Genomic DNA, 27,709 nt, shown 5'->3' with positions numbered 1-27,709 from the left:
TTCTGATGTCAAGTTAAAACATTGCTATGAATTAGTGTAGCACGTTTTATATTGAAGCAGGGAGGAAAAGAGAATTAGTTTGGAAGAACTAGTGGGAAAACTTTGACCATTTCAAAGTGCATACCCCTGGATCGGTGTTCTTAAATAATCAAAGTTTGTAAAAGTTTCCACACAACTTCTGGCTTCCCCCATAGTAGATACAAATTTAGTACCCTGTTACTTCACAATAATTTTTTCCTGCAATTTTTTTCCCCTTCTGCAATTTTTTGCCCTTTGGATCTGAACTCAGAGATCTTCTTCGTGGTCTCTGTGCTTCACACTCATGGGATAGAGTGCCTGCGCTGATCCCCGAATCGGTATCTGAAAAGCCTGGGATTTTCCCGCGCTCGGCGCCAATGGGCATGCACAGGCATTCCAGTACGCATGCTCACCGGTGCCAGCGCGGGGATCCCACCAGTTCCTTTCTGACCTCTGCGCGGAGAGGTTTCCCTTTCGTGTCCCCGGTTGGTAAGGTAGTTGGTGGATTACCATATTGTTGTAAATAGCCTGTTTGTTGTTTTTCTTAGTGTAGATAGTTATTAGATAGTAGTTAGTTAAAAAAAATTGTTGTTGTTGGACTTGCCCCTCGGGGCCTTCCCCCCGTTTTTCTCCCCCAATTTTTTCCCCTCGGAGGACTCTGAGTGGGTTTTTTTGTGTTTGGCGTCTATGGAAAGACGTTGGGGGTTTTTCAAACGCTGCCGCTCTTGTGGGAAGAAGATTGCCCCTCCAGACGGCCATTCCCTGTGCCTTCTCTGCTTGGGTGAAGCGCATCACGTAGAGTCATGCTCGCATTGCCTCCGCTTCTCCAGGCAACCCAGGAAGAATCGGGCAGCGTGGCTCTTGGCTGCTTTGACTGAGTCGGCACTTTGATCTCAAAAATCGGCATCGGGCCCATTGGTATCGATGATGGCAGACACTGCGGCCCCAACGGTCACATAGGCCAATGTGGCGCCAGTCATGACTGAGATGCCAGTCGAGCGAGGCTCCTCCACAAAACGATCCCATGAAGGATCAGTGGATACACCCGCCAAGAAGCGTCGGGATGACTCAGGGACCCAAGCATCCGTACCGAAGAAGGTGAAGTCCAAGGAGAAGCGGAAGAGGTCCCACACTCCTTCACCCTCACGCGACGCTTCAGCACCGATGACTTCTACTCCGCCAAGGAAGATCCTGGCATCCCCATGTCACAGTCCATCGGCATCGAGAGGCAGGACTCATCAATCCCATCTCTCGACGTCCAAACATGAGATCGACCTCACTCAATGATCCTCCTCTTTGGGGTCGAGGCAATGTAGTGGGAGTGGTTCGATCTCCAAAACAGAGGCATCGGCGCCGATGGAACTGTCGACCCCGATGGAGCCTAGAGGCAGACGAGACCTGGAGCCTTCCATGGTACCACGTCGTTTCCCACCATTACCACCGCGGGAGCAGTGTCAGTGGCTGCCCACCTATCCGTACCCTTATCCACCATATCAGTGGTTTCCACCGAAGGAGTTTGCGGAGTGGGATCAGCAATCGGAGGCATCCTACATGTTGAGGCTCTCTCATCATTCTAGAAGGCCATCGGCATCGATCCCACCGGAGAGGCATACCACGCTGGCAGCAGAGCCTCATCGGCGTACATCGGCATCGACCTGTTCACCCATCCGGGAATCGACACCGATCCTCTCCGAGCATTCAATACAGAGAGAGTCTTCTTCGTCAGACTCTGAGAGCGGTACCGACATTCCAGAAAGAGCCTTGGAACCTTTCCCAGTGTCCCATACGGCCGAGGATCTTCCCATCTCGCCATCTGAAGTCGTATGGCGAGCTGGTGAAGAGGATGGCAACCTCTCTCTCTCTTCCTGTGATGCAGCCACAACCCATTGTGGATGACAATGTCTTTGACATTATGCAGCGGGATACATCCATGGCAATCGCTCTACCGGTCACCAAAGTAATTCTTCAGGCAGTCAAGGAGCCCTGGAAGACACCATCTTCAACGCCGGTGTCATCTAGGAGGCTGGACCACATGTATAGGGCCCAAGAGGCGGGTGCCGAGTTCCTTTTCGCTCACCCGAAGCCGAACTCAGTAGTCGTCTCGTCCTCCTCCGAGGCGGGTAAGGTCCACTCCTCCCCACCTGACAAGGAGGGGAAGAAGCTGGACAACATGGGAACAAAGGTTTACTCTGCAGGGGCCCTAGGAGTAAAGGTATCTAACTATGCTGCATGCATGGCTAGATAACAATACTCGGCTTACCCCCTCCTCTCTTCCCTGAGTGAAGATAAGAAAACTGCTGCAAGGAAGCTGCAAAAAGAAGGCTTTGCTGTGGCCAAGCAACAATTGGCTGCAGCAAAGCACATGGTGGATGCATCCGCGAAGACCATCACGTCAGCTGTGTGCCTCCGTCGTCATTCCTGGCTAAGGTCAACAGCCCTTCAGCAAGACACTAGGGCGTTTGTGGAGGACTTGCCCTTTGAGGGAGACGGCCTCTTCAGCACCACCACAGATAGTGCACTGCAGGAGATAGATAAAAGCCTGAAGACTTCAAGGAACTTGGGCATTCAGGCCACCTCCAGAGCTTCCAAGGCAAAACAGTGGCACAAACCCTGGGCCAAAAAGACCTATCAGAAGTTCTCACTCGAACAACAACAGAGGCCTTGCTCTGCCCAACCTGACAGCAGGCCCCCATATTCGGGGAATAACAGGAACCGTTATGGCTCCCAGGCCATTGGCAAATAAAGGGCACTCGTCCTCAAAAGCAGGGCCTTTGACTTTCTCGTGGCATGCGTCATCGTCCCCACTGGTTCTATGTCTATCCGCCTCCACCCTTTCCTACCTGCCTGGGAGTTGATCTCTACAGACAGGTGGGCACTGTCCATCATATAGGAGGGCTACAAAATAGAGTTTGTTCAGATTCCAAACCAATCCATGGTAATTACCACTCCCTCTTCCCCACCTCTGCTGGCAGAGGTGAACAACCTCCTACAGAAACAAGCCATAGAGAGAGTTCCAATGGAGGCCAAGACAGGAGGTTTTTACTCTCGGTACTTCCTGGTCCCCAAGCGGGACGGGATTTAAGACCAATTATGGATCTTTGGAATCTGAACAAATTTATTCTGTACCAGAAGTTCAGAATGTCCACTCTGCAAACTATCCTGCCCTCATCAACCAAGGGGACTGGATGGCGACCCTGGACCTCAAGAATGCCTACTTCCATGTCAGCATCCATCCGGTGTTCAGACGTTTCCTTCAGTTTGCAGTGGGTTCTCAACACTTCCAGTTCAAGGCTCTTCCATTTGGCCTGTCCACTGCACCTCGGGTGTTTACGAAGATGATGAGCGTTGTGGCTGCCCATCTCCGTCTTCAAGGAGTTGTCATTTTCCCATACATCGACGACTGGCTCCTTGTGGCGGAGTCGAAGGAAAGTTTGTCAACCCACATTGCCATCACTCTACGTCTTCTCGACACCTTGGGGTTGCAGGTCAATTTGGAGAAATCTTACCTTACTCCATCAAGGACAGTGCAGTTTATAAGGGCCTTGCTGGATACGAACCTGCATTGCGCGTACCTGCCTCCGCAGAGGGCAAGGGACATTATCAGCCTGGTGCGACTTCTACAGAGGCAAAAGTGGAGCACAGCGCAGCAGCTGCAGCAGATTCTGGGGCTGATGGCAGCAATGACAAGCGTGCTACTTTTTGTGAAACTGAGGATGAGAGGCCTACAACTGTGGTTTCTTCGCCAGTTTCGACCACTCAGAGACTCACCTCGAAAGAGGTTTGTCATTCCATACTGGATTCCTGGAAACTGGCGAATATAACACTTATCCCGAAAACAACTCAAGGATTAGACGAGGTTAGGAACTATAGGCCAATCTCACTACTGAACGTGGATTACAAAATATATTCAGCTATTTTGGCCAACAGGCTAAAGAAGGTATTAAGTAATTTAATCCACATAGATCAAACAGGGTTCCTACCAAAACGGCATATGAGCTCCAATCTAAGAACTATATTAAATGTATTAGAATACTATGAAATTACTGGAAAGAAACAATTGGCTTTATTTTATTTTTTTTAGATGCGGAGAAGGCATTTGATAACTTAGATTGGAACTTTATGTTTTGTCAATTAAAGATGATGGATTTTGGTGTAGACTTTATCCAAAATGTGAAAGCCATTTATAAAGATCAAAGAGCTAAAATAATTGTGAACGGAGACCTGACAGAAGAAATTAACTTAAGAAAAGGCACCAGACAAGGCTGTCCACTCTCTCCGTTACTTTTTGTGTTATCTTTAGAAATTTTATTGGAGTCCTTAAGAAATAATAATGAAATAAAAGGTTTAAAGATTAAAGATGAAGTATATAAAGTGTTAGCATATGCTGATGATCTGGTTTTAATTATACAAGATCCATTAGAATCAACCGATGAAGTGTTGAAAGAGTTAAATGATTACGGGCAAGTTGCAGGATTAAAGATTAACTACAAAAAGTCTAAGATCTTAACAAAAAATATCTCTACCCAAGATATCCAGACGATTGAAAGGAGAACAGGTTTTCAGAGAGAAACGAAAGTAAGATATCTGGGGATAATGTTGAGTAGTAAATGTAGTAACATTTATGAACTTAATTATGAACCTCTGTTAAAACAACTTGAATGTAAGTTAAAGAAATGGCGTACTTTGCAATTGTCTTTTATGGGCAGAATAGCATTGATTAAGATGTATATTCTACCAAAGGTGCTGTTTTTATTTCAACTGGTTAATTTTGCAACTAGAAAAATCTTTATGGTCAAGTTAGAACAGATGATTAGATCCTTTATCTGGTTAGACAAGAAACCGAGAATTAAATGGAAAATTTTAACGGATACCAAGGAAAATGGAGGTTTAGGTCTGCCAGACTGGGAAAACTATCACTTAGCATGTGGCGTGGTTTGGTTGCGTGACTGGATAGCTCTTGAAAATAAAAGAATACTAACCTTGGAAGGCTTTGATCTCCAAAATGGTTGGCACTTTAATTTATGGTACGCGGATAAAACACAGAAGTATTTTGTCAATCATTTGATTCGTAAAGGGTTACATAATGTTTGGCAAAAACTTAAAAAATATATATACAGTAAGGTCCCGAGATGGATATCGCCTATTGAAGCCGCAATTCAGCCACAGTTAAGAGACTACTCTAAGATTGTCAGATACCAAGACCTTCTAGACGGAAATGATAAAATAAAGGGGAAAGAGGAATTAGAGGCGAAAGGTATAAACTTAGACTGGTGGACCATGACTCTGGTAATGGCTAAATTCAATAAGGATAAAATGATTGGGTTTACTAGCTCCAAATTTGATTTCGATAAAATTTTAACAAACAAGCTGGATAAAGTGATTAAAAAAACTTATAACTATATAATGCAGATGAAATTAGAGGATGAAGTCGTTAAGGAAGTAATGTTGAAATGGTCCAAAAACCTGACGAAAAATATAGATTTAGAAACATGGTCACGTTTTTGGAAAATGAATTATAAAGTGATTAAGCCAATTAATCTTAGAGAAAACTTCTTTAAGTTATTTCACAGGTAGCACATCACCCCACTGCAATTAAACAAGATTAATACCTCCACCCCACCTACATGTTGGAAATGTGGGTCAAAGACTGGTTCATTTTTCCACCTTTGGTGGACATGCAAATTGGCAAAGAAATTTTGGATTAAAATTTTTGAGATGCTGAAGACGATGCTAAACATAAATTGGCAGCTCAAACCTGAAGCGATGTTACTTTCATTAGTGAGGAAGGAAGTCCCTCAGGAGGATGAATACTTAATATATGTCCTAACAGCGGCAAGAATAGTATACGCCAAGCATTGGAGACAAAAAGAGTATCCAAAACTTGAGGAGGTGGTAGATAAAATACTGCAAGTTGCGGAGATGGATATTCTTTCAAATGTCTTAAAAGGGATATCCAAAGCCGAAGCAATAAAAAAATGGGAAAAATTTTATATATGGTTAAAAAGGAACTAAGGTAGAAATGATTAGAGGTAAAGGTAATATTGTTGATATTGTGTATAAGAAAGATTGTTGAGAAGATGAAATATAAAGGTAATATTAGAGGTAAAGGTAATATTGCTGACATTAGGTGCAAGATAGTTTGTTGAGGAGATAAAATGTTTGATACTGGTCTGATACTGCACTCAGCCCCATATGGAAGATTGGGGATAGGTTATACTATCGAGGTGGTTTGTTTATAGTTTTGATTCTTTGTTGTTTAAACCTATCCATATTCGAACCGCAGTGGATATATGTTTTTTTCTTTTTTTGGGAAATTATGTTTGTTGACTGAAATAAACTTTGGTTCATTAAAAAAAAAAAAGAGACTCACCTCGAAAGAGGTTTGTCATCCCATCCGTGATTCTTCAGACGCTACAATGGTGGGAGTCAGAGAGCAACATCTGTCAGGGAGCTCCCTTCCATCTCCCAACTCCCACTGTGACTATCACAACAGATGCTTCTTTATTGGGTGGGGGGGCCCACATGGAAGGTCTGTGTGTGGGGGGCCCTTGGCCGCCAAAACTGACTCAATGCCACATAAATTACCTAGAGTTGCTGGTGGTTCATTTTGCCCTGCGCTCTTTACGCCCCTTGGTGGCAGGGAAGATTGTAGCACTACTAACAGATAATACCACTGCCCTGTGCTACATCAACAGGCAGGGAGGGACAGTCTCTCATCGGCTCTGTGCATTGGCGATGGATCTCTGGTCGGAGTGTCTACAATACGACATCTTTGTGAAGGCTGCGCATCTTCCAGGGGTCCTCAATATGCAGGCAGACTCCCTCAGCAGGGGTGCGGCTTCTCCACACGAGTGGGAACTGCAGTGGCACTTTCTCAAGCCTGTATTCCAGCTTTGGGGGTACCTGCAGCTGGATGTCTTTGCCACGGCCGAGAACAAGAAGTGTCCTCTGTTCTATTCCAGAGGGGGAGCGGATCCAGAGTCACTGGGAGACGGTCTTCTGCTTCCTTGGGAAGCTCAGTTCCTTCTGTTTCCACCTCTGCCGTTGTTGACGAAGGTGGTCAACAAGATAGCAAGAGAGAGACCATGCTGCATCCTGGTGACTCCCTGGTGGCCTCGCCAGAACTGGTTCTCGATCCTGCTCCAACTGTCGAGGGGGGGGGGGGGGGTCTTTTACCAGTTTCCGGCAGAACCGAACCTCCTGTCAGCCCAGGGTGGTCACGTACTCCATCACAACGTGCCCCACCTGAAGTTGACAGCGTGGCTCATCGACCCTTGCAGTTCTCTAACAGAGTCCAGCAAGTCCTCATGAATAGTAGGAAACCTTCCACCCACGCTTCCTATGACAGGAAGTGGCATTAGTTCCTTCAGTCCTTAGCTGACCCTTCAGTTTCACCTAGCAGGGTGGGATTGTCAGTAATTTTTGACTTTTTGTTATCCCTAGTGGATGCTGGCCTTGTTTTCTCCTCCATTAAGGTTTATTTGGCAGCAATATCTGCATTTCATAATCCAGTGGAGGGATATTCTGTTTTTGCATACCCTCATTCTAAGAAGTTTTTGAGGGGTTTGTTTATGCTGCATCCACCATCAAGATCGCCCCCGCAGTTGTGGGACTTAACATTGGTGCTGGACAAACTAACTTGTCGCCCTTTTGAGCCGATGGCCACGTGCTCTTTGCAACTCCTCTCATGGAAAACTGCATTTTTGGTTGCTATCACATCAGCACGTTGTGTAGGAGAGCTCACGGCGATGCGTTGTGATTATCCCTACCTTGTTTTTTGGGAGGCTGGAGTTTCCTCAGCTCCGGACATTGCTTTTCTTCCTAAGGTGGTCTCTCAGTTCCACCTCAACTTAGAAGTTTGGTTGCCCACTTTTTACCCTATGCCTTCCTCGGATGAGGAATGTAGGTTGCATGCTTTGGATGTAAAGCGTGCTTTGTCGTTTTATTTAAGTTTTCGTAAGGACAAGCAGCTTTTTGTTTCATATGCTGCCCCTAAGTTAGGTTCCAGGATTTTGTCTCAGAGACTCTCAAAATGGCTCACTGAGACTATTAAACTCTGTTATTTGTTGGCAAAAAAGCCATTACCTGGGCCTATTCGTGGACACTCTACAAGAGTGATGGCGACCTCAGTGGCGTTCCTGAAAGGCGTGTCTCTGACTGATGTTTGCAAGGCTGCCACCTGGTCTTCCCTGCATGCCTTTATGAAGCACTACGTGCTGGATGTGCATGCTCAGCAGAGGACTCAGTTGGGAACTGCAGTGTTGCAAGCTGTTTCTTCTGGTTGACCATCTTCCCGCCTCCAGGTATGTCTTGCTTGCTAATCTCCCATGAGTGTGAAGCACAGAGACCACAAAGAAGATAGACAGGTTGCTTACCTGTAACTGTAAATCTTTGAGTGGTCATCTGTGCATTCACACTATCCGCCCTCCTTCCCCACTGCTGATGGTCTCCCTCCAGTAGGGGCTTCCAGCGGTCAAGAAGGAACTGGCGGGATCACCGCGCTGGCGCCGGTGAGCGTGCGTACTGGGACGCCTGCGCATGCCCATTGGCGCCGAGCGTGGAAAAATCCTGGGCTTTTCAGATACCGATTCAGGGATCGGCGCAGGCACTCTATCCCATGAGTGTGAATGAACAGATGACCACTCGAAGATCTACAGTTACAGGTAAGCAACCTGTCTTTTTCCATTAAGGATTTCCCAAATTTGAATTTTGTTACCACTGTCCTTTTGTGTCATCAGCATCATGTGTTCATTCCACCTCCCACCCTCCACCTCCCTCAGGTTGTCCCCTGAGCAATCTGCTAATTTTTAACATAGTTTTGATCACATTACAAAGCTAATTTTTTTCATAATAATGTAGAAATGTTATAATGTTAGGGGAAACAGGCAGTGAGGTTTAATGTAGCCTTCTCGTTGTGATTGCCAATCCATGACGTTCCTTTCCTTTCATGATTTATGTTTTTTGTGCGTAGGTGATGCCACCTCATGCTTCTGTTGTTTCTTCATCCCACCCCCCACCCCCTTCCCTGATAGCGCCCTGTTGTGTTTTGGATGATGGTTCAGTCATTCATCATTTGACACTGATGGAATTATATAATATATATATATATTATTTGATTGTGAAAACTAAAATTGTGGAGATTTTCCATTTATTGGGTTCTATGAATGTAATAATCTTGTTATGATTTGATGTGTATTGTTCAGCAATATTGGGACACTTTCCTTAGGAATTTTTGGGAATATTCAGTGGTCATTTTGTAACTACACAAACTTTGAAATCATGGCAACTATGCCATTCCCCATGATTCTCAGGGAAAATCTGACCTTGCCAAGGCCTGGTGGCAGATTAATAGATGGATTCAAATAATTAGGGTTTGTAGAATCTTTCGGGCTCAAATGCCGTGTTCTACTGGAGAAAGTTTTCCTTCCAGACGTTTCATTCTCAGCTGCAGAGAACATCCTCAGTGGCGTTGCAGCCGGAGCAGGCGCTCTGACCTTCTTGGGGAGAGAAAGAAAAACGTGACTTTGACTATTCCAGTGCTGGAGAATTCATCAAAACTTTCACCATGGAAGGCCGTATTTTTTCTTCTTCAATACTTTTGCATTACAAAAGAGCACCCACTTAACCCCTAAAAAGAACTCAAGTTTGAAACAGACTATATATAGTGAATTTGATCTGTTGGGTTCATATATGGATTAATGAATATTTTTCTCCCACTATTTTTAGAAATGTTTGTTTTGGAATAGTGGATCAGGACATGTGAATTTTCTGATTAGATAGAGGTTGTGTAAGTATTTATATAGAAACAATAATACTGGACACTAACATTTTGGATAAGTGTTTATTATAACAATATTGTTTATTTGCATCACATGGCATAGTATGTTTTATTTTTTATTTTCTTTTAATTTCCATGTTTTTTTTAATTTTTAATTTATTTTAATTTCCATGGTTCGTGATATATTTCTAGGAATTAAAATGTGGCATAAAGCATATTGAACCTGTCTGGTTCCTCTCCCCTCACTGTGACAATAGTATTCCTTTCAATAAGATTGTTCTAAAATTTATGTTATTTTCTCAAATTAATTGGCTTTTCATTTTACTTGTTGCCCACAGTCTGCAGTAATAAGGCGACCTCCAACTGTCATTTGTTACATTTGTGGGCGTGAGTATGGAACTAAATCAATAAGCATCCATGAACCACAGTGTCTGAAAAAATGGCACATTGAGAATGACCAACTGCCAAAACATTTACGAAGACCTGAACCCAAGAAGCCAGAGATCAGATCCATAGGAGGTAAATTCCATCTCATCTAAAATGTTTAATGTAGGAAGTGAAGGGGTGATGAGGCAGCTTCATATCCATTAAGTGCTGATGTCATTTTAGTTTTTGACTGTGTTGGAATTTAGTTTATTTTATCTTACAAACTCAATGTGGTTTTTGTATTTATGAACACGTGTATTAGTCACTTTCATAAACTCCTTACCATAAAATAAATGGACAAGTGAATCTAACAAATTCTGTAGCATTTATTTATTTAGCTTTTTAAAACTTGGTTTTACTTCCGAATGGGGGCCTAAAGCAGCTAACAACATCGCTCTCCATTCCGCATTTTGTTGTCCAGTAAAGTAGGTTAATTAGATACAGAGTGGTTGGCCCAGGATCACCAACTCAACCTTCATGGCATATGGAGAGCCAGCACAAATGCTGCACTAACAAGAGGGGTTTGCCAGATTCCTACTCTATGGAGCGGGTTTACACTGGATCAAGATATGCTTCTGAATTCAAGGAAAATCTCTGTAGCACATATCAGTAGTTTACTCTTCATCCTGCAGTTCTGGTATTTTTGCCACTTTGGAAGTTAAGAACTTAATTGCTTCCTATCTTCTTCCTGGTTCTGCAATTAGAAGAGCAAGTACATGATGTACACTTCTTATTTATTTTATTACTCGATTTCCACCCTCCCTGCAAGCAGGCTCAGTATATGTGCATGTGAGTGGATCTCAGAGCAATGAAGACATAATTAGAGGCTTGTACAATACTTACAGTTGCCAACTCCAGGTGCAGAAATTCCTGGAGATCTGGTACCTCTAGGATAGAGCCTGAGGAAGGCTGAGTTTAGGGAGGGAAGGGAGATCAGTAGGGTATAATATCATAGAGGCTACCCTTCAAAGCAGCCATGTTCTCCAGGGAAACTGAACTTTGTAGTCGAGAGAGTAGTTGTAATTCTGGGAAATCTCCAGGTTCCACCTGGAGGTTGGCAACCCTAGCAAAACTTTGGGCCAGCTTGTTCCAGTGCCATAGGGTTGAGAAGCTGGCCTGCACATGCAAAATGTGCTAGTCTGTTAAATTATCTAAAATATTTATGTTCTGCCTTATCTTCTTTGTCTCAAGGCCCCTTAAAAACAAAACAAACCAAGAAGTTGCAAGGGCACAGAAGGCAACGCAACAGTCCTTTAACGACAAAAATAACACATAGTTGATAGGGTTTCCAGCCACTGGCAAACAGTGAGAGACTTATCAATTGGGTGGGGGACCTTGCCAGCAGCATAAGGATATTGCCAGTGACACAATGACATCACTTCCAATGTGACAGGAAGTAACATCACTGTATTGCATTGGTGAAACTCTAACATTCAGCAAAACATAAAGTTTAGGTCAAATGCTAGAGTCTTTTTTTAAATAAACCAAATTGAAAGAAATATGAATACATATATACATACATAGATAAGTCAAATACAATTAGAAATAACCAGGGATTGAAGACAAATACATAGAGATAGGATCAAAATATTTGGGAAAAATAAAAGAAAATACCTGGCAAATTCAAAACTTCACCTATAGGATTTTAAAAACATAAGAAAGTTAGTAAATAATGTTGATAGCTTCCAGGATTGATGCAAATTCTGGTTTATGAGCTAGAAATTCAAGGAATGGAAACCAACTGGACACAAATGTTGAGGTATAAGGGTCTGTTTCACCTTGGGTCAGACAATCTGACAATTTATCCCTAATACTGTACTCCTGTACCTTCAGGAGCCAGTTAAAGAGAGTAAGTTTTCCAGTCACTTGCCAGAACTGCCCTAGCTGCAAATGCTAGAGTCTTGCTGGTAACACAATGACATTACTTTTCAGTTATGCTGTGCCATAAGTTAGTATATCATGTAGCCAGCAATGCTGCTTCCCCCTCCCATTTTTCTCCTGCAGCCCAACTGAGTGGCAGTGGGAATAAGAGCAGGAGTTCTCATGCTATGGTTGCCAATCTCAAGCCGTGGCCTTGAGATTTCCTGAAATGACATCTGATCGCCAGAAAAGAGAGATCAGTTCCCTTAGAGAACATGGCTGCTTTGAAAGGCAGACTCTGGCAACATATGCTGCTGTGGCCACCCTTCTCCCCATACCCGCTCAGGGCAGAGTATATCAAATATGCAGTAATAAAGCAAACAAGAACAGCTAAAATCATAATAAAATCAGTTACAGCACTGAGCTCAGAATCTAATCAGCACTTTACATACCATATATTATGATGTTGCATAACCCACTGGCCCCCAGATTTGTGAGTATCTGGGGCTCTGGGGGGTGTTTTTTGAGGTAGAGGCACCAAATTTTCAGCATAGCATCTAGTGCCTCTCCTCAAAACACCCACTACATTTCAAAAAGATTGGATCAGTGGATCCAATTCTATGAGCCACAAAAGAAGGTGCCTCTATCCTTCATCATTTCCAAATGGAAGGAAGGCTTAAAAGAAACATAGTCCCTTTAAATGTGATGGCCAGAGTTCAATCATGCTTGTCACACCCTTGCTCCAGGCTCCATCCTCAAAGTCCCCAGATATTTCTTGAGTCAGACCTAGCAACCCTAGTCCAAACAGTTTATTCTCCAAACATCCTTTGAAACAGAACTGCCTTACATGTCTTTCTGAATGCAGCTAATGAAGGTGTTCTCTGCAATCACTCTGGTAAGCCATTCTAGAGCATGGGCCTTCCACAGAGAAAACTTGTAGCCTGTTACTTGACAGATAATTCTAAGAGAAGGCTCCCCAAGGAGAAAGCTGTCTTGGACCATAGATGGTACATGAGGGTATATCAGTAGATTTGATTCAGTAAGTATGAGGGCCCTATACTATAAAGGTCTTTAAAATTATATTTTCAGGAGGAAATGGCTAGCAGGACTGTTTCCTTCCTTGCTGTCTCTGCTGCACAGCACCCCTTCCCCAAGGCAGCATGCAACAGAGAGAAGACTATTGTCCTATCACAGCTGCACTGCAATGTGCTGTCTGCCCCAGAATTTTCCAAGGCACAAAAAATACACATTCATTTCCTGCCAATGAAAAGGATACATGCTTCAGTCAAAAAAGAAACACCCGTTGTTAACTCATCCAGTGAAAATGAATATTAGGAACAGGCACTTTAAAAGATCTAAGACTTACTGTTTGCATATGAAGCATCTGATATAAATCATATTACAACTACATGGGGCCTTATGGAAAGATCCATTTTTTTTGTCTGTTATATAATCAACTAAGAACTTTTTAAAAGTTTTAGACATATCTGGGCCCTGTGTGCACAAAATCCAGGCAATGCACTACAGTTATTGCCTAAAATACCATACCCTTTGGCAAAGGCAAGCTACTTCCTGTTTCAAATAAAGCTATACAGTTTTCTTGCCAGGCACTGCCAAAGAGGATTAGAAGGTATAGATGCCATTGGTACAAGCTTATACAGCTGTTAAACACTCTCAGCTAAATGTAGAAGGGAAATGAGCTTTGATACACATTTGAAGACACATAGAAAGCAAAGGGTTTTGATACAAATCATATTATTTCAAATGCATTCAATCAATCTCAGTTTCTAGTCTTTATTGCAGGGACATAGCAGTAGGGTTGCCAAGTCTGACTCAAGAAATATCTGTGGACTTTGGGGGTGGAGCCAGGAGCAAGGGTGTGACAAGCATGATTGATCTCTGAAAGGAGTTTTGGCCATCACATTTAAAGTGAACGCATGCCTTTTAAATCCCTTCCCTTCATTGGATATATTGAAGGGTAGGTGCACCTTCTTTTGTGGCTCATAGAATTGAACCCCTGGTCCAAACTTTCTGAAACATGAGAGGTGTTTTGAGGAGAGGCACCAGATGCTATGCTGAAAATTTGGTGCCACTACCTTTAAAAAAGAGCCCTCCCCCCAGAGTCCCAAAAAGCCACAAATTGATTCTCCATTATACCCTATGGGAATCGGTCTCCATAGGGTATAGCGGAGTGCCCAGCAGACATTTCCCTCCCCCCCACTTTCTGATAACCCTGAAGGGGCTCCAAATCGGCATCCTCTGGCTCCACCTGGGGATCGGCAACCCTACATAGCACGGAGGGTGAGATGGTGGACTTTAAAGTTTGCTCATTGGGCCAGCTGGTCTTCAAGTAAACCTGCTCTAAGTCACACTGACAGCAAAAATACAAAAACAAAAAACATTAGCCTAAATTGGATCCTTTACCTCAAGAACAACAGGGGAGGAGAGAAAGCGGAGGACATAGCAATGCAGAGAACATTGTGTGCTTTTTCTTCCATTACTTTGGTCAGATAACACTGGTTCATTAAGCCAGATTTGTAAAACAGCCAAGTGGTGAAATTGGCTGATATTGAAGTATAGGCAAATATGTTAACAATTAGTAAAGAATGTGTAACATAACACATGGTAAAATGTTTTATCCATATATACAAGATGCTTCAGCTTGTAGTTAACTTTGTTTGACCCCAGAGACAATGAACTGTGTTTTGTAGGCCTTTCCCACTCCCAACCCCAGCTGTATGATTTAGTTAAAACTGAAAGGCTCAGTCAACAGGTATTTCCTGAAAATATTTTCCATGCAAAGTTGAATGTGGTTCTGTAGAATGAAAACGATATTTTCTCTCTTTAATTTTCCAGCCAAAGGTTACTATGATCTTGATGCTTTAAATGAGTCTGCCTGGAACAGCGCCCAGAGCCAGTTAGTTCCATGTGATATTTGTGGTCGTACCTTCCTGCCAGACAGACTGATCGTCCACCAGCGGTCATGTAAACTGAAGATCCCAAAATAAAAAGTTCCCGCTTTCTAGCCAAAACTTTAAAGAACAAAATTGCCATCACAAAATATTGAACATAGGTTTCAACATTGAGCAATCATAATAATATAAACATGCCCTGTTAATAATTATCATGCAATTATTACATAGGTGAAACATTGTTATTCTACTGGTGTTTTGCAACAATGATACTGATCATGTGTTTCATTATAATAGGAGTCCAAGCCCCACCACCAGACTGCAGCCCATGGGGCAGATTGTAGCCTAGAGATTATGTAATGAATACCACTGTTCTACATACCACACTCCATTACAAAGTGCTTATAATTCAGTTAATCATGTGTAAAATTCAGTCATTATTTCTCCCCCTTCCACTTATTTTTAATTTTTAATTTTTAGTTAAAATGCCTTTTTGGGGGGAAAGGGCAATAAAAGTTTCAGCAACCTTCTTACATGACGTGTCTTGAATATATATTTTAGGCTTTACAAATATCTTCATCCAATTGTCAGCCTTGTATACAGGTTCTGAAGGTTACGGTTACTTCCCTCTCCACAAAAAGCCCTAATCTGTTATTTGAACTCATTTTACAATAAGATACTCCAGTAAACAATTGCAGTTTCTTACTGATTTACTTAGTAAGGATTTATTATGATGTAAAGTTTTTCTGAACTACAGTCTACTTCATCAGATGTAAGAAGTGTGTCCTGTATTGGTACAGATATGTATGTAGAAATATAAAATTACAAAATTAGACAAATTTATTTATTTATTTAATCAGATTTATATCCCGCCCTCCCCTGATGGGTTCAAGGCGGCTAACAACAAATAAAAACAACATAAAATATTAAAAACAAAATTTACAATAACCAAAACAAGGTTTGGATCAGGGACTTATTGGGAGGCCCAGGTGGAATCTTTGTCTGGTGGCTTTCAAAAGTCCTGTTTCCTGAAATCTAACTGTCTATGTGCAAGATTATTTTAGTAGTAATAGCAGTAGTAGTAGTGTAACGTACTGGGACAGGAGACGTTGGTAGGGCAACATGCTTTAATGGAGGCACGTTACAAGAGAGAGAACACGCGGGCCGGGTCCCGCTTATGTACAACTCCGGGAACCTCCCTCCAGACAGGCCAGCCCAATCCTGGCCTGTTGAACTTCCCGCCACAGCTGGTGATTGGCTGGGAGTTCGCGCCCTGCGCTGAGCAACCCGGGGACAGCCTGGTCGCTCCGCGCAGGGTCGCGCTGGCTGGTTTTATGTTATTGTGTTATTGCGTTGTATCGTTATCTGGATACACTACACCCCTCCCCCCCCTAGTTGCTGTACATAGTCTCTTAGGTAGGCGGGAGGTCGGCGCTCCCGGGTGGATCGTCTAGGAGCTGCCTGTGGTGTCGGCGCTGCTTTGGCCGCGGGAGTCTCTCCGGGGGCCGAGGCTGCTGTGGGTTGCTGGTCGATCTCTGTGGGTCGCTCGGCCTCTGCTGGTCCAGGGAGTTCGCTGGCAGGCAGGGTCGGTGCTGGCGCTGTGGCCTCTGGCAGGCCCCTAGCCAGCTCTCCCCCTGGTACTTCCTCCTCCATGTCGATCGGCCCTTCCGGTAGTGTGCGGCGGCGCAGCTGGTCGATGTGCCACCGAAGAGTCTGGCCCCCCTCTGTGGATACCTCGTAATGACGGGTCCCAATTACCTGCCTCACCTGACCCGCCACCCACATGGGTCCCTGGGCATAGTTTCGTGCGAACACGGGGTCCCCCACGAAGAACCCTCAGGCTGCCTCCCGGACCTCCGGGGACCCTCGGATGTCCGAGGCTTGGTCGGGGTGTAGCCTGTCGAGCCTCGTGATGAGTTTGCGCCCCATGAGAAGTTCTGCCGGGCTCACCCCCGTGACCGGGTTGGGGGTTACCCAGTTGTCGAACAGGAAGGCGGCTAGTCTGTGGTCCCAGTCACCCTGCACTATCCGGCCCAGGGCTTCCTTGGTCGTTCGGACCATTCGCTCCGCCTGTCCGTTGGTGGCCGGGTGGAACGGGGCAGACCTTCTGTGTCTAATCAGGTACCTCTGCAGGGATGCCTGAAAGTCCCCAGAGGTGAAAGCCGCCCCGTTGTCTGTGACTATAGTGTCCGGAATACGATGGGTGCTAAGGGCCCGGCGCAGTGCCCGTATTGTGGCTGCTGATGAAGTGGATGCTACTGGAATGACCTCCAGCCATTTGGTATAGGCGTCCACCATGATCAGAAAGATCTGTCCCTGGAAGGGCCCCGCAAAGTCTAAGTGGAGCCTGGACCAGGGTTTCCTAGTGGTTTCCCACCGTGTGACCGGGGCGCTCGGTGTCTCGGGGCGTGACTCCTGACATGCGCTGAACCTCCGCACCCAGTTCTCGATCTCCTCATCCATCCCCGGCCACCAGACGTAGCTCCTGGCTAGAGCCTTCATCCTGACTATGCCAGGGTGGGTCTCGTGGAGTGACTCCAGAACTCGCTTCTGCAGCGGGGGGGGGGGGAACCACCACCCTGCTTCCCCATAAGATGCACCCTTTGTGGGCTGCTAGCTCCTCTCTCCTCATTTTGTAGGGCTTAAACTCTTCCCCCATGTTCCCTTCTGGCCACCCCCTCACCACCCAGTCGAGAACCCTTGCCAGTGTTTTGTTCCTCCCTGTAGCCTTTGCGATCTCTGCAGCGTGGAGGGGCTGTTCCAGGAGGGATTCAACCAACATGACCAGGTGTGCAGGGGCTGGGTCAGGTTCTGTGACGGGTAGAGGCAAACGGCTGAGCGCGTCTGTGTGGCCCATCGCCTTGCCGGCCCGGTGGACCAGTGTGTATGTGTATGAGTTGAGGAATTGGTTCCACCTCAACACGCGCTGTGAGAGTATTTGGGGGGTTTGGCGGTCTGGGGCCAACAGACCTAAGAGTGGCTTATGGTCCGTAGCTATTGTGAACCTCCGCCCATACAGATAATCATGGAACTTGCGGACCCCCGCCACGATTGCCAGAGCCTCCTTGTCTATCTGTGCGTAATTGCGCTCGGCCGGTGTGAGTGTGCGGGAGTAGTACGCTACCGGTACCTCCCTCCCGTCCGGGAGTTGGTGCCCCAGGACTGCTCCCAACCCATAAGGCGACGCATCGCAAGCCAGGATGACGGGGAGGCCCTCGTCAAAATGGTGGAGCACCGCATTGGACATCAGGACGTCCTTGACCGCCTGAAACGCGGCGGCTTGTTGTTTGCCCCAAACCCAAGGGGCTTTTTTGTCCAGCAACCGGTGTAGGGGTTCTGCTAGGGCTGCCTTGTGGGGGAGGAATGAATGGTAAAAATTAAGCACCCCCAAGAAGCTTTGTAGCTCCGCTTTGCAGGTGGGGGCCGGGGCTTGCACGATGGCTCGGGTCTTTTCCTCCGTTGGGTGGATTCCCGCTGCGTCTACGGCGAAACCCAGGAACTCCACCCGTGGTACCCCCAGCAAGCATTTCTCCCTCTTGACCTTGAGACCCGCTGCCTGGAATCGGTGGAGCACCTCTCTTAGGCGGTTGCCGAATTCTTCGGAGTCCGGGGCAGCGATTAAAACGTCATCGAAGAACGGTTGGACTCCGGGGATCCCTTTAAGGAGAGCGTCCATTATACTTTGGAAAATCCCCGGAGCAACGCTAACCCCAAACTGTAGCCTCCGCACTCAGAAGGCCCCCCTGTGTGTCACAATAGTTTGGGCCTCCACCGTCTTAGTATCTACCAGGAGCTGTTGGTAGGCCTGTGCCAGGTCCAGCTTCCCGAAGATCTTAGACCCCGCTAGGGCAGCCAAGACGTGGCTCACCACCGGCACTGGGTAGGGGTTGTCCTGCAGTGCCTTATTTATTGTGCACTTGTAGTCGGCACAGATCCGCACCTCCCCGTTCGGCTTAATCGGGGTTACGATGGGCGTCTCCCAGGTGGCGTAATCCACCGGCTCCAGGACCCTTTGGGCAGTGAGGCGGTCTAGTTCGGCCTCTATTTTTGGTTTGAAGGCGAACGGGACCCGCCTCGCCTTGAGCCGGATCGGCCTGACCGTCGGGTCTAGTGGTAGGGAGATGGCCGGCCCTTTGTAGCTCCCCAGTGAGCCGTCGAACACGTCTGGGAACTCATGGCATATCTCCCCGAACCCCCTGGGTGTTAGGGTTTGCCCCACCCCCTCCAAGCGGATCCCCAAGGGCTTGAACCACGCCAGTCCTAGCAGGGTGGTAAGCTGGCGCTTTACCACCAGGATGTCCAGCGGGCCATAGAAGGACCCCCGCTCGACTTGCACCCGGGCCCACCCCACGATTTGCACCGGGTTCTTCTGAAAGTCCCGGAGTATGAAGTCCGCCGGCCTTAATTGAAGCCGCTGGCGGGGGCACAGTTTCCTCAGGGTCTCCTCTGCTATAATGGAAATGGAGGAACCTGAGTCCACCTCCGTTTGGCAGGGATTCCCTTCGATGAGGACCGCCATTTTGATCTTGTCGGGGGTGGCGAGGGGCAAGTTCAGTACCTGTAGGGTTGTGGAGGCTGTGGAGTGGAACTCCGCCGACTCGTGGTGCGTGGACGGCCTCCGGCGGTTGGGCTTGGCTCAGCAAGCCCTTGCAATGTGGCCGGTCTTTCCGCAGCTCTGGCAGTCCCAAGTCCGGTACTGGCAGTCCCTTCTGTCGTGGGGGTCGCCGCAGCTGGCGCACTTGGGGGCCGGCGGTCTCTCCGCCGCTGGGGATCGTTCGGCTGCTCGGGGTCGTTGTGGCGCGCGGTTGGTTGCCCCTGCCGGGCGGCGCAGCTGGAATGCTTCTCCCTCGTCCAGACGGTCGGGGTCCAGCTCCTCGTGGTGGACCGCGTCGGCCCTCGCCTTGGGGAAGGTCCTCGCGGTTCTCTCGAACGCCACGGCTTTGCTGAAGGCGCTCTGGAGGGTGAGGTCGTCCTTCGCGAAGAGCCGCTGCTGGAGCCTTTCGTCGGCCAGGGTCTCCTCCAGGTGGGGGAAGTTGCAGTTGCCTGCGATCTGGCGTAGGGCTGCCAGGTAATCGGCGGCCGATTCTCCCGTGGCTTGGTCCCTCCTGTGGAAGAGGAACTGGCGGGCCACCCGCAAAGGTTGGGGCAAGAAATGGCCCATGAGGAGCCTGACGACCTCCTCGTAGGACTTCTCTGTGAGTCGGGCGGGGGCCGAGAGACCTTTAGCGATCTCGAAGGTGGCCGCCCCGCAGACGCTCAGGAGAACGTCCCTCTTCATGCTGTCCCCTGTGATCCGGTTGGCCCTCAAGTAGCATTCAACCCGTTCCGAGTAGGACTCCCAGGCCTCGGGATTCACGGGGTTGAATGTCTCGATGTGACCGGTGGTACCGCTTTGGTGAGCCATGCTGATGGCGGCGGCGGTCGTGGCCTGTGGGTTGCCCTGTCTCCGATGTAGCCGACATGGCTAGAATCCCACCTTCATCGCCACTGTAACGTACTGGGACAGGAGACGTTGGTAGGGCAACCTGCTTTAATGGAGGCACGTTACAAGAGAGAGAACACGCGGGCCGGGTCCCGCTTATGTACAACTCCGGGAACCTCCCTCCAGACAGGCCAGCCCAATCCTGGCCTGTTGAACTTCCCGCCACAGCTGGTGATTGGCTGGGAGTTCGCGCCCTGCGCTGAGCAGCCCAGGGACAGCCCGGTCGCTCCGCGCAGGGTCGCGCTGGCTGGTTTTATGTTATTGTGTTATTGCGTTGTATCGTTATCTGGATACACTACAAGTAGTAGTTTACAAAAACTGATGTTTCCTTCCTTAATGATGTTGCCTCCTATAATATGAGAAGATACTATCCACACAGATGTACCAGCTATAGCAGGGGTGTCAAACATGCAGCCCGGGGGCCAAATCAGGCCCCTGGAGGGCTCCTATCAGACCCTTGAGCAACTGGCTGTCATCTGCTTCCTTTCCCCTCTTTCTTGCTTCCTTCTGCATCATAGCTTGCTTTGCAAGGCTTGCTCAATTGCACAAGGAGCTACAGAACAAAACCTCTATTTTCTGCATTAGCTGAGGTTTCTCCCTTGGGAAGGAAGGGGGGGGGAGGCAGAGCTTGTTTTTCCAGGCTCTCTCAATCACACAGCAGAGCTACTAAGACAAACTTCTCTTCCTTCTGATGGCTTAGGCTCCTCCCCCTCATGGTCCCCTAGGGAAGGACAGAAAGAGCCGGAGCTTCCTTTGTCCAGTTCCCTGGACCCCATGGGAGAAATACAAAGAAAGCACCTTTATAACCAACAAGTGCTAACGTTTTAAGCATGTTTTAAGTTTTTAATATATATATTATAAGTTTTTAATATATATATATATATATATATATATATATATATATATATATATATATATATATATATATTAATATATATATGTTTTAATATATATATAAGTTTTTATATATATATAATTGTATTTGTGTTCTTTATAAAGTTTATAGGTACACACATGGCCCAGCCCAACATGGCACTGCCCAATCCGTCATGGCCTGGCCCAACAGGATCTCATTTATGTCAGATCCAGCCCTCATAACAAATTAGTTTGACACCCCTGAGCTATAGGGTTGTGCAATTGGACACTGACTAGTTGAATAATGAAAAAGTCATTTTCCTTAATAGCTTTATTATCAGTAATTTGATTTAAAGAAAACGGTTAATAACCTCTGTTAACCTTAGTATTGACATATCTTTCTTATTCTGGTTCCTCTCTGGGCTTAGAATTCTTCAAAGTAATTGAAACAGAGAAAAGATACAGGGAGTATATGCTTGCTTCCCTGCCAGATTCCCCTGTTCTAAGGCTAGGAATACTACTGCAGCTGCTGATACATCCTGGACTTTAACAATGTCAGACACTTTGGGAACTACATTTATCAGAATGAACCATACATGGTGCCTCAGATGTGTCAGAAAGAGCACACACAGTGCCAGAGATTTGGTGAAGGAAATTGTCAGTCTGCACCTCTACACACATGGACGCTTCTGGGCATAGCACTAGCCCCAGCCTTATCAATAGCAGTAACAGAAACTCCAGTCTAGACCTCATAGTAAGTGGTAGGAAGAGAAGAAGGTAGAAAATAACAAATAAATTGTGATTTTTATTGTAAAATGAATGGGGAATAACAAAAAAATGAAAGGATTAATGGTTTTGAAACAAAAAAGTGTACAACCCCACTTATCTGATTTTTGGGTGAATTAGGCTGCAGTTGATCCTCTTTCCTACTAGACTAGCCAGCAAGTTTCTCAAGGGAAAGTAGGAGGTACTAAAGGCAGAGGAAGTAGAGGACAAGACTCAACAGCTGCTTAGGCTTCTTGGATGCTTGCACCAGGCCTGAAAGATAATAGGCTACTTGACAATATGCATCTGCTTCCTTTGCACATGCAAATGTAGCTCTCAGGGAATGCAGGAAAGTGTACATGCCAAAGAGCACATTACTAGACTGCCAATTTCAAATGAGAACATATAGTCTCATTATTTTGGAACATGCTGTTGCCACTAATTCATACTTGACTATACAACAGACACATCACAATATAAAGGAATTATGGATTCTGTTACTGCATTCCATATGTCTGGAATCCTGTTCCTTGCACATGCTCCCATGCACACTCTCACACAAAAAAACCCTTAGCTCTCATTCTGAAGAAAACACATTTCTAATATACAGTTGTAGAGAAAAGACAAAGTATTGTCCATAGATTGTAGGGGTGTAGGAAAGAAAGTGGGGACAGAAAGAAGGGAAGAAAAACTTAATTCCAGCAAGTTGAATTAAGAAACCAAGAAGTTAATTATCACAAATTGAAGGGCCAAATGTTATCAATTTAAAATATATAACATAAATATTATCAGATGTATGAAAATACCTGTATTTATTATAAATTAGATAAAAACAGATATAGGCCCAGCAGTAGCCTCAGAACAGAACAAAATCGTACATAGGTATCAAACACAAAGCATATGTGACCAAGACATTTTGGCCAATTTGGCCTTCCTGAGTGATCAAATATACATATTGTACATTAGCTCAAACTAATACAATAAATATTAAAATAGGACCAATTAAAATTATTTTATAAGAAATCTCAATGACTCAAGGCAGGGATGATATACAGACTCCTCATTTCAAATACTTTCTGCCATGGTCATATGCTTGTGTCTTCAATTTTGTGTTTTTCTCTCTTTGTCCAAGGAAAGTATATTCTCATGCAATTTGAAGCCAATAGCAAGTGAAAGTGAACTGAGCCTAGCAATATGAATTTATCGCTAATCTTGAATCACTGGAGAAAAAATATCATTGGCAGGGAATGCTTTAAAAGTTTGGCTAGAGGTGGCATATGTGTGTGCAGTTAAAAGTTTTAAAAGATCAATGCCTTCAGAAGGGGATGCTGAAGGAAGCAGTGGGTGTGCTATGAAGGAAGGGAGGGAGGGAAGGAGTGAGCAGGCAGCCAAGCAAGTGTTATGCTGGCAGTGCCCCCCCCCCCAGCATGCAAATAACCACCTGAGTCTGACCCCCTTGCTAGCCCTACAGTGAGTCTCTGGTGGCTTGGCAGGCACCCACCCTGGGGCTAGGCTCCCACTTGGCATTGGTGGCCAGGTGGCGGGGGGGAGGGCTTTACAGAGCTACTGTGGACAAGTGGATTCACTAGCAGAGCAGAAGGAGTATTGGGGCCAGGACATGGAGGATGTGACTTAAGAAGAGCTTTATTGCCCTTTCTTATCTTCTATTGCTGTGTAAACAATGACAGATTCCCCACTAGGCTTGTTCTGGTGTCGGAGACCTTTTCCCCCAGCACTTCCGTCCAATTTCACACAAGCTGCTGCGGGGCTACGACTTGCCTCACCTCTTTCCCACGGCAAGCAGGAACCGGTTTTCAGAGGATCTTGCTTGCCACGTGGAAAGAGGCTGGGCAAGTTGCAGCCTTGCAGCAGCTTGTGAGAAATTGGATGGAAGCATCAGGGGGTAAAGAGCAGCAACACTGGAACAAGCCTAGTGGGGAATCAGTCAATTTCTCCTCATTTCAGGAGTAGGCTGTGCTGTGGAAACAAGTGGCAAAAATAATTTACAGAAAATGAGAGAAGGGAAGAATTTAGACCCAACATCTTTCGTTGTACCACTTAGATACAACTTCTTTGTATGGAAATGAGGCAGGGATATAGACAACGAATATGTCTGCCTATACTTGGTGCTTACACACTGTGACACTCTTCCAGGTTCCTTCCACTGCTGTTGTGAATGCAGAGTTTCCCTTGCACTTCCCTTGCTGTAAGCCAAAATGCCCTCAAAACGAGGTTGGGGAATTGTCAGGTGGGCACCTGGCTTGATCAGGATCTTTTTACCTATGTATACAGGATACACGTCCAGAAATTAATGCTTAAATTTACCAAGGACTCTAATTAAGTAAAACAATTAAAATTTATTCCAGAAAAATTTAGGCATACATACAAGGCAATGTGCTCATGAAACGTACATACAGTTCTAAGAAAAATAGAGAGAGAGAGAGAGACAACACATGGATAGACAAACAGGGTGATAATTACCGATCGTAGTCTTCAAGGAAGGCTCCAATGGTGACGACAGAGGACGGGGTAAATGGGACCCTCAACTGGCCAAGAATCGGGGAACTGGGGTACTGCTAGATGCACACCTGTGAGGAGCTGGGTCACAGGTTATAAGGACTACCTTGAGCCCTCAGGGAATGGGAGGTACAGGGGTGGAAAAAGGGGAGGCTCTGCAGTGACCATAAGGGCTGGACTTCTGCAGTAGCCAATAGCAAGTTAATTGGTGGCACCCAATTGGATGCCCATAACTGACCAATGAACAAGCTTGGGCCCTGGTTACCTGACTGGACTTCCAGGTAACAATGAGCCAGGGTGGGGAAGCTCCAGGATGACCGTTGGGGAAAAGAATGGGGGAAATCACTGGGTGGGTGGAGGTGTGTTTAAGACTATTAAACTTATCTAGAAAGATGACAATAGATGGCCAAATTGCTACCTAAGGTAACACCCGGTTCACACAAAGGAACTTGGCTCACTGAAGATGGTCTTCCTCTTCTTCAGTCTTCTTCTTGGCACCAGTCTTTGTCCTAAGTTCCGTTTGGACAAAGGCTTAGTGGTCCTGCAGGATCCACGCCTAGATAAGCTTGATGGCCTCATGGATGGGTGACATCTGTTGAGTACATGAGCCTCCCGCTTTGCTGAAATGGAGTCTGGCACTGCAGGAAGATAGCTGGTGTTAGCCTCCCAAAGTGAATTCTATGGTCAAGGCTGAAAACCACATAGCTCCTAGTGGCGCACCTTCTTTTGTTCCAACGATAGAGATGGTGTTCGCATGAAGCAACTGGAAACCATCCGTTCTCCTGGCTAGCACTCCTCCAGAAATATGGAGTGCTGCTGTAGTGTTGTGGCTGGTAGTACTCATGAGTCCTTTCCAGTCTGGTAGACAAACCCACATTCTCCTAGCAGATGTGTGTTAGTTCAGTCTCCAGGCACCCTGGCAACCAGGCGGGTGACTACGATGTTCTGAATATTAGGGGTATTTTCTTACATTGCTCCAGTTCCCTGATGCTGCCATTTTTCCCATCCCAATGCCACCAGAGGGCTTTTTGGAAAAGACTGGTAAAGGTGTGCAAAGACACTTTTACTGTGAGCTCTTCCAAAATATTGTTCCAAACCAGGTTCAGAGAAGCTTGCAACAAGGTGGGAGGAAACACAGACTCAGGAGAAAAGAGGACAACATTGTGTAGGATGCTCTTGAAAACAGTGTTGTAATAAGGAAGTTAGGGAGGGAAAAAAATCATCTGTCTGGAATAAGCTCATATCTCATTTGACCACAGGAGTTTAGCATGGGCTGTAACCATCCTCTGCATCCCAGCCCCAAACCTCCTCCTAATTCACTATGGAATTTGCCTGCCCACTCAGAGCTCCCCACTCAGCCACCAGCACCAAGCAGAAGCCTGGCCCAAAGGTGGGAGGCTACCAAGTCACCAGAGTCCTGCCATGGGGCTGGTGTGGGGGACAGGCTTGGACAGTAATTTGCATGCTGGGCAGGGGGTACCACCAGTGTAATGCATGCCTGGCTGCTTGCTCCCTACTTTCATGGTGCACCCATCACTACCTCTCTGGCCATATGTTTAGCATCTCCTCCTGAGGGCACACATCTTTTAAAACTTTAAACTGCGCACACACACACAACCTCTACCCAAACTTTTAAAGCATTCCTTGCCAATGATTTTTTCTCTACAGCTATCCAAGATTAGTGATAAACTGTTATTGCTAGACTCAACCCACTTGTTAAACAAACCAAAAATTTTAAAAGATGGAAAACCTAAGCAATAGTGGAGCTTGTACACCAATGAAGGGGGGAGGATGGTGGAATGTGCAGAGTCAGAGGAATGACTTTAATGTGGGCAGTCGAGTGGCCTCCGAAGGGTACAGCTCCTCAGTACAGCTCAAATAAATGCAAAACTTGTACTTATATAGAAACCCAATTATAAGGTTCAGTTATTAGTGAAAAGTGAAATGACAGGATGTATCTAATTGATGGCAACACAGATTAACTGTTCTGGTTGGATGGTGTTTTTCACACAAATATATCTGTAGACATCCCTGCCAGGTACTTGCTGCTCTTCTCGTCCCTCCTGCCTCCCTTTGCCCAGGCAAATGAAACCACACACACAGTTGCCAGAATAATTGTTGAACTGAGAGTTTGCCAGCTGCTCCTGGATCTTGAAAATGATTCAGTTCTGACTGAAGCATTAATTATATTTACAAATTATTGTAGTTTTAGTCGAATCTTAACTAGTTAATTTCTAGTTGGACATCCACAAGAAACTATGGAAGCTAAACCTCAGCAACCAGAGGACAGGATGTTTTCTGTTCCTTTTGGCTATTTGCCAGATTCTGTCTTAAAAGCATAATACATTATTTAAATTAGACACGTAGAAACAAATGTGCTCAATTTGCCTTTTTTAAACATTCGCTTTACCAAATCCTGACTTTTAGAATACTTTTCTAGTTGTAGGAGATATGCAAAAACAAACACTTTGCTAACAAACGTCTGGACCAGGAAACCTTATTCAGTTTGGAACACAGAATTTGAATCTATTGATTCTGAAAACACACAGTCTTTGCAGCAGTTCTGCCAGTGCCATTAGGATCAAGCTGACGTGCCAATATAAATACCTGTTGAAAAGGAAGCACTGAAATACCATTTCTATTTAGTATTTTAAAGGTGCTATTGCCTTTGGAACAGCTCAAATCCAGTGAATGGAATCCTTAAACATATGAAGAAACTAGCTACAATTTAACAGATTGAAAGGGGGAGAAGAAAATTTGTGTTTATACTTTCAGAAAGTGTTTTATTAAGTGATCAGTGAAGTTATTCAGAAACATGTGATGAAATCCTATCGCTGTTATTAAACAATATGGTGAAATTCTTGAACTGTTGGAAGAAACTAGATCTTCTCTGAGTTTTCATCTTAATGCCATGAAGTTGAATATGAGTGTTTTATGATAAATTTGACTATTCTGAAAGGATTGTCACCAGCATCCCTGCTTGCAGATTAAGTGTGCTGGAGGTCTCCGTACAAGCTGAAATTAAATGAGATTCAATGGCTTCTCATAGCCAAGCTATTATGTTTCACAATTTTCCTTGTAATGAAAACAAGAAAC

The 27,709-nt window shown here is 45.7% G+C and overlaps 1 protein-coding gene across 2 annotated transcripts in view; it reads left to right on the top strand.

Moving 5' to 3' along the window:
* Positions 1–15,185, top strand: part of ZNF475 (zinc finger protein 475) — a 117,236-nt gene extending 102,051 nt beyond the window's left edge. For both annotated transcript variants that reach the window (XM_060236420.1, XM_060236421.1), the window contains 2 exons: positions 10,135–10,315; positions 14,939–15,185. In XM_060236420.1, the coding sequence (XP_060092403.1) occupies positions 10,135–10,315; positions 14,939–15,090 (333 nt within the window). In that variant the 3' untranslated portion in view covers positions 15,091–15,185. The remainder of the gene's footprint in view (positions 1–10,134; positions 10,316–14,938) is intronic.
* The last annotated feature ends 12,524 nt before the right edge of the window (positions 15,186–27,709 follow it).

The sequence above is a fragment of the Heteronotia binoei genome, chromosome 4, assembly GCF_032191835.1.
Source record: "Heteronotia binoei isolate CCM8104 ecotype False Entrance Well chromosome 4, APGP_CSIRO_Hbin_v1, whole genome shotgun sequence".
In the NCBI taxonomy this organism is placed as follows: domain Eukaryota; kingdom Metazoa; phylum Chordata; class Lepidosauria; order Squamata; family Gekkonidae; genus Heteronotia; species Heteronotia binoei.
Note: the sequence above shows the minus strand (reverse complement) of the source record. Positions and strands in the feature narration are given on the sequence as shown.